The 2,313-nt window shown below is 40.3% G+C and overlaps 1 protein-coding gene across 1 annotated transcript in view; it reads right to left on the bottom strand.

Moving 5' to 3' along the window:
- Window positions 1-1,201: 1,201 nt before the first annotated feature.
- Window positions 1,202-2,313, bottom strand: part of LOC100471569 (oxysterol-binding protein-related protein 9-like) — a 2,812-nt gene continuing 1,700 nt past the window's right edge. The window contains 2 exon segments of the mRNA XM_034652350.1: window positions 1,202-2,077; window positions 2,080-2,242. Of these exon segments, the coding sequence (XP_034508241.1) occupies window positions 1,692-2,077; window positions 2,080-2,242 (549 nt within the window). The 3' untranslated portion in view covers window positions 1,202-1,691.

Below are 2,313 nucleotides of genomic sequence, written 5' to 3' on the forward strand. Positions count from 1 at the left end.
TGTTTCAGGGAATTTCCTCTTGGATAATTGTAGTGATGTCCACCTACTCTATCCCCAAGTTGCTGTGTCCCAAAAGGCTCAGTTAGCCCTATATGCAACAAGTTCATATTTCCTGCTCCTCCTGCATTCGCTGATCATAAATTCTCTAATAATCCCAAATGTCTAGAGAGGCTAGTTGTATTGTCTGCAATATTTAAGGGAATTCCTGAAGAAAGTTTCATTGTGTTGGAAAGGCTTCGTGGGGAAGGTCCCAGGAGCCATAACGACAGGAATCAACTCCTTCACTGTTAGCACTGAGTGCAGAGGTACAGAGTTCCACTGGAGAGAGGAACCTGCTGAAGCAGACAGATCCAGGAGCAAGGGGCTTGATGGGCTCTCCACTCTGGACATTGCTTTGTCATGATTCCCACACATGCTTGTTGGCTCTTTTAAAATAAACTGCTCTTTCCTTTCCCCAGGGCCCTCATTTTAGTTTCTCAATCACAAAACAGCTGACACCACTCCTCTTTCACTCCGAAAGAAATTAACTGTCAACTATTTAGCTGCATCCTATCCAGAGACTTACTTTGTTTGCCCTTTATAGGCTTAAAAAGTTCAGATCCAACTTTAAAAATAGGCAGATTTTACCTTCAAGTCTGAATTTCTCCTCCTGAGGAGGGCAAAAGCAAAACAGAACAAAACTCTCAGAACTTCCTGCTTCCTGGGGCTCATTCCAACTGTCTTTAACTGTACCAACTGTTTTTCCTGGATGGGGCTTTTCAGTGACAGTTCAAGGATGGTCTGTGGGCATGTCTTGCCTGGCAACTTATCCTTTTCTATCTGGAACATTACTGTGCTGGCCACTTGCCCCTGGGGGTGGACTGGCCTGTAGTGTCCTTGTGGTGGTCCTCAGAGGCAAAGCAGAGTGGATAGTGTGGGAAAGGAAAGGAAGAGAGAGGAAAAGAAAAAAGAAAAGAAGAAAAGAAAAGAAAAGAAAAGAAAAGAAAAGAAAAGAAAAGAAAAGAAAAAAGAAAAGAGAAGAAAAGTCATTAAAGAGCACTCCTTAAAATTCTTCTATTCAACTCAGCAATTCTTTTTTTTTTTTGGAAAAATTACTTTATGAAGCCTTAAGAAGCACTGAGTATAATTAAATATAGTCCAGAGTTAGATACAATTTAATAGTCCAATTCCAAAACAAGTTGTTATAGGTGAGGCCATGAAATTTCCTAACACTTGATTTTAATACATTGCACTAAGTTTCTAAAACAACTCAGAGAAACCAATATTTACAGATGGAGTATTTATGAAAAATCTGGCATTAGGTATATGTGTGTGTGTATATGTATGTAGAACCCAAGATTAAATGAACTAGGAACAGATGTATATCTTAACAGCCATACTAGGTGTGCAAGGTTTAAGACCGGGATTTATAAATGCTTTTCAAAGCACAGGGTTTGGGGAAAAAAGCAGACATCTTGTTTTCAAAACCTGAAGTTTTTCTCAGGACTGAAGTCAAAATTGTAACTGCCACAGAAAAGGAAAAAAGGGAAGCTTTTCTTGCTTTAATTGTTCATCTGCATCAGAAAGTCCAGTATCCCTGAGATAGGAACCACTGCAATAAGAAGGGAGTGAATAGGTTCTCCCAAAGGAAGATTGTTGCTTAATTATGCCTATTGCCCTGGTCGTCAGGTGTAAACTTTGCATTTCCCAACCTAATGCTTGGCAGCACCAAGACGTTTCAGTAATGGTTCATCGTAAACCCAACATTCTCCATCTTCATGAAATAACTGTGTCTCCCACTGAATTTCCTTCTCCTTCCTTTCCCGAGCTTCTGCTCTTTGTCTTTCTTCAAGTCTATGCTTGGCTTCGGTTGCTGCATCAATGTCTCTGATTTTTAAGTTGAAAGTGACATCCTTCCAAAGGCAGCGGGATTCATACTCATTCTGATCTTCCAACTTCCTCACTTTCTTCTTAATTATAGGCAACTTCTTGGTATCTATAAAAACTGCATTTTCCCCTGTTGCATATTTTACATACATTACACCATTCCATTCCCCTTCAACTGAGCAAAAAGACTTCTTGTCATTTGGAGAAAAATCTCAGCAGTAATTCTGTGCTTCTTGCCCCCATAGAAAGGTTTAGTGTGGAAGACGATATTTGCACTATAGCCGGTTTTGGAACAATTGATATTGCATTCTCCGCCTAGTTCCACCCAGGGCACTGTGAGGATAGACCTGTAATGAGTCAGTCTGTAATCTGGACACTAGACTGTAAGTTCCTCAAGGGCAGACACTGACTTTTTCTTTCCTGGCAAACACCAGGTGCTTTTGAAAG

Source organism: Ailuropoda melanoleuca, unplaced genomic scaffold (genome assembly GCF_002007445.2).
Source record: "Ailuropoda melanoleuca isolate Jingjing unplaced genomic scaffold, ASM200744v2 unplaced-scaffold5858, whole genome shotgun sequence".
NCBI lineage: Eukaryota > Metazoa > Chordata > Mammalia > Carnivora > Ursidae > Ailuropoda > Ailuropoda melanoleuca.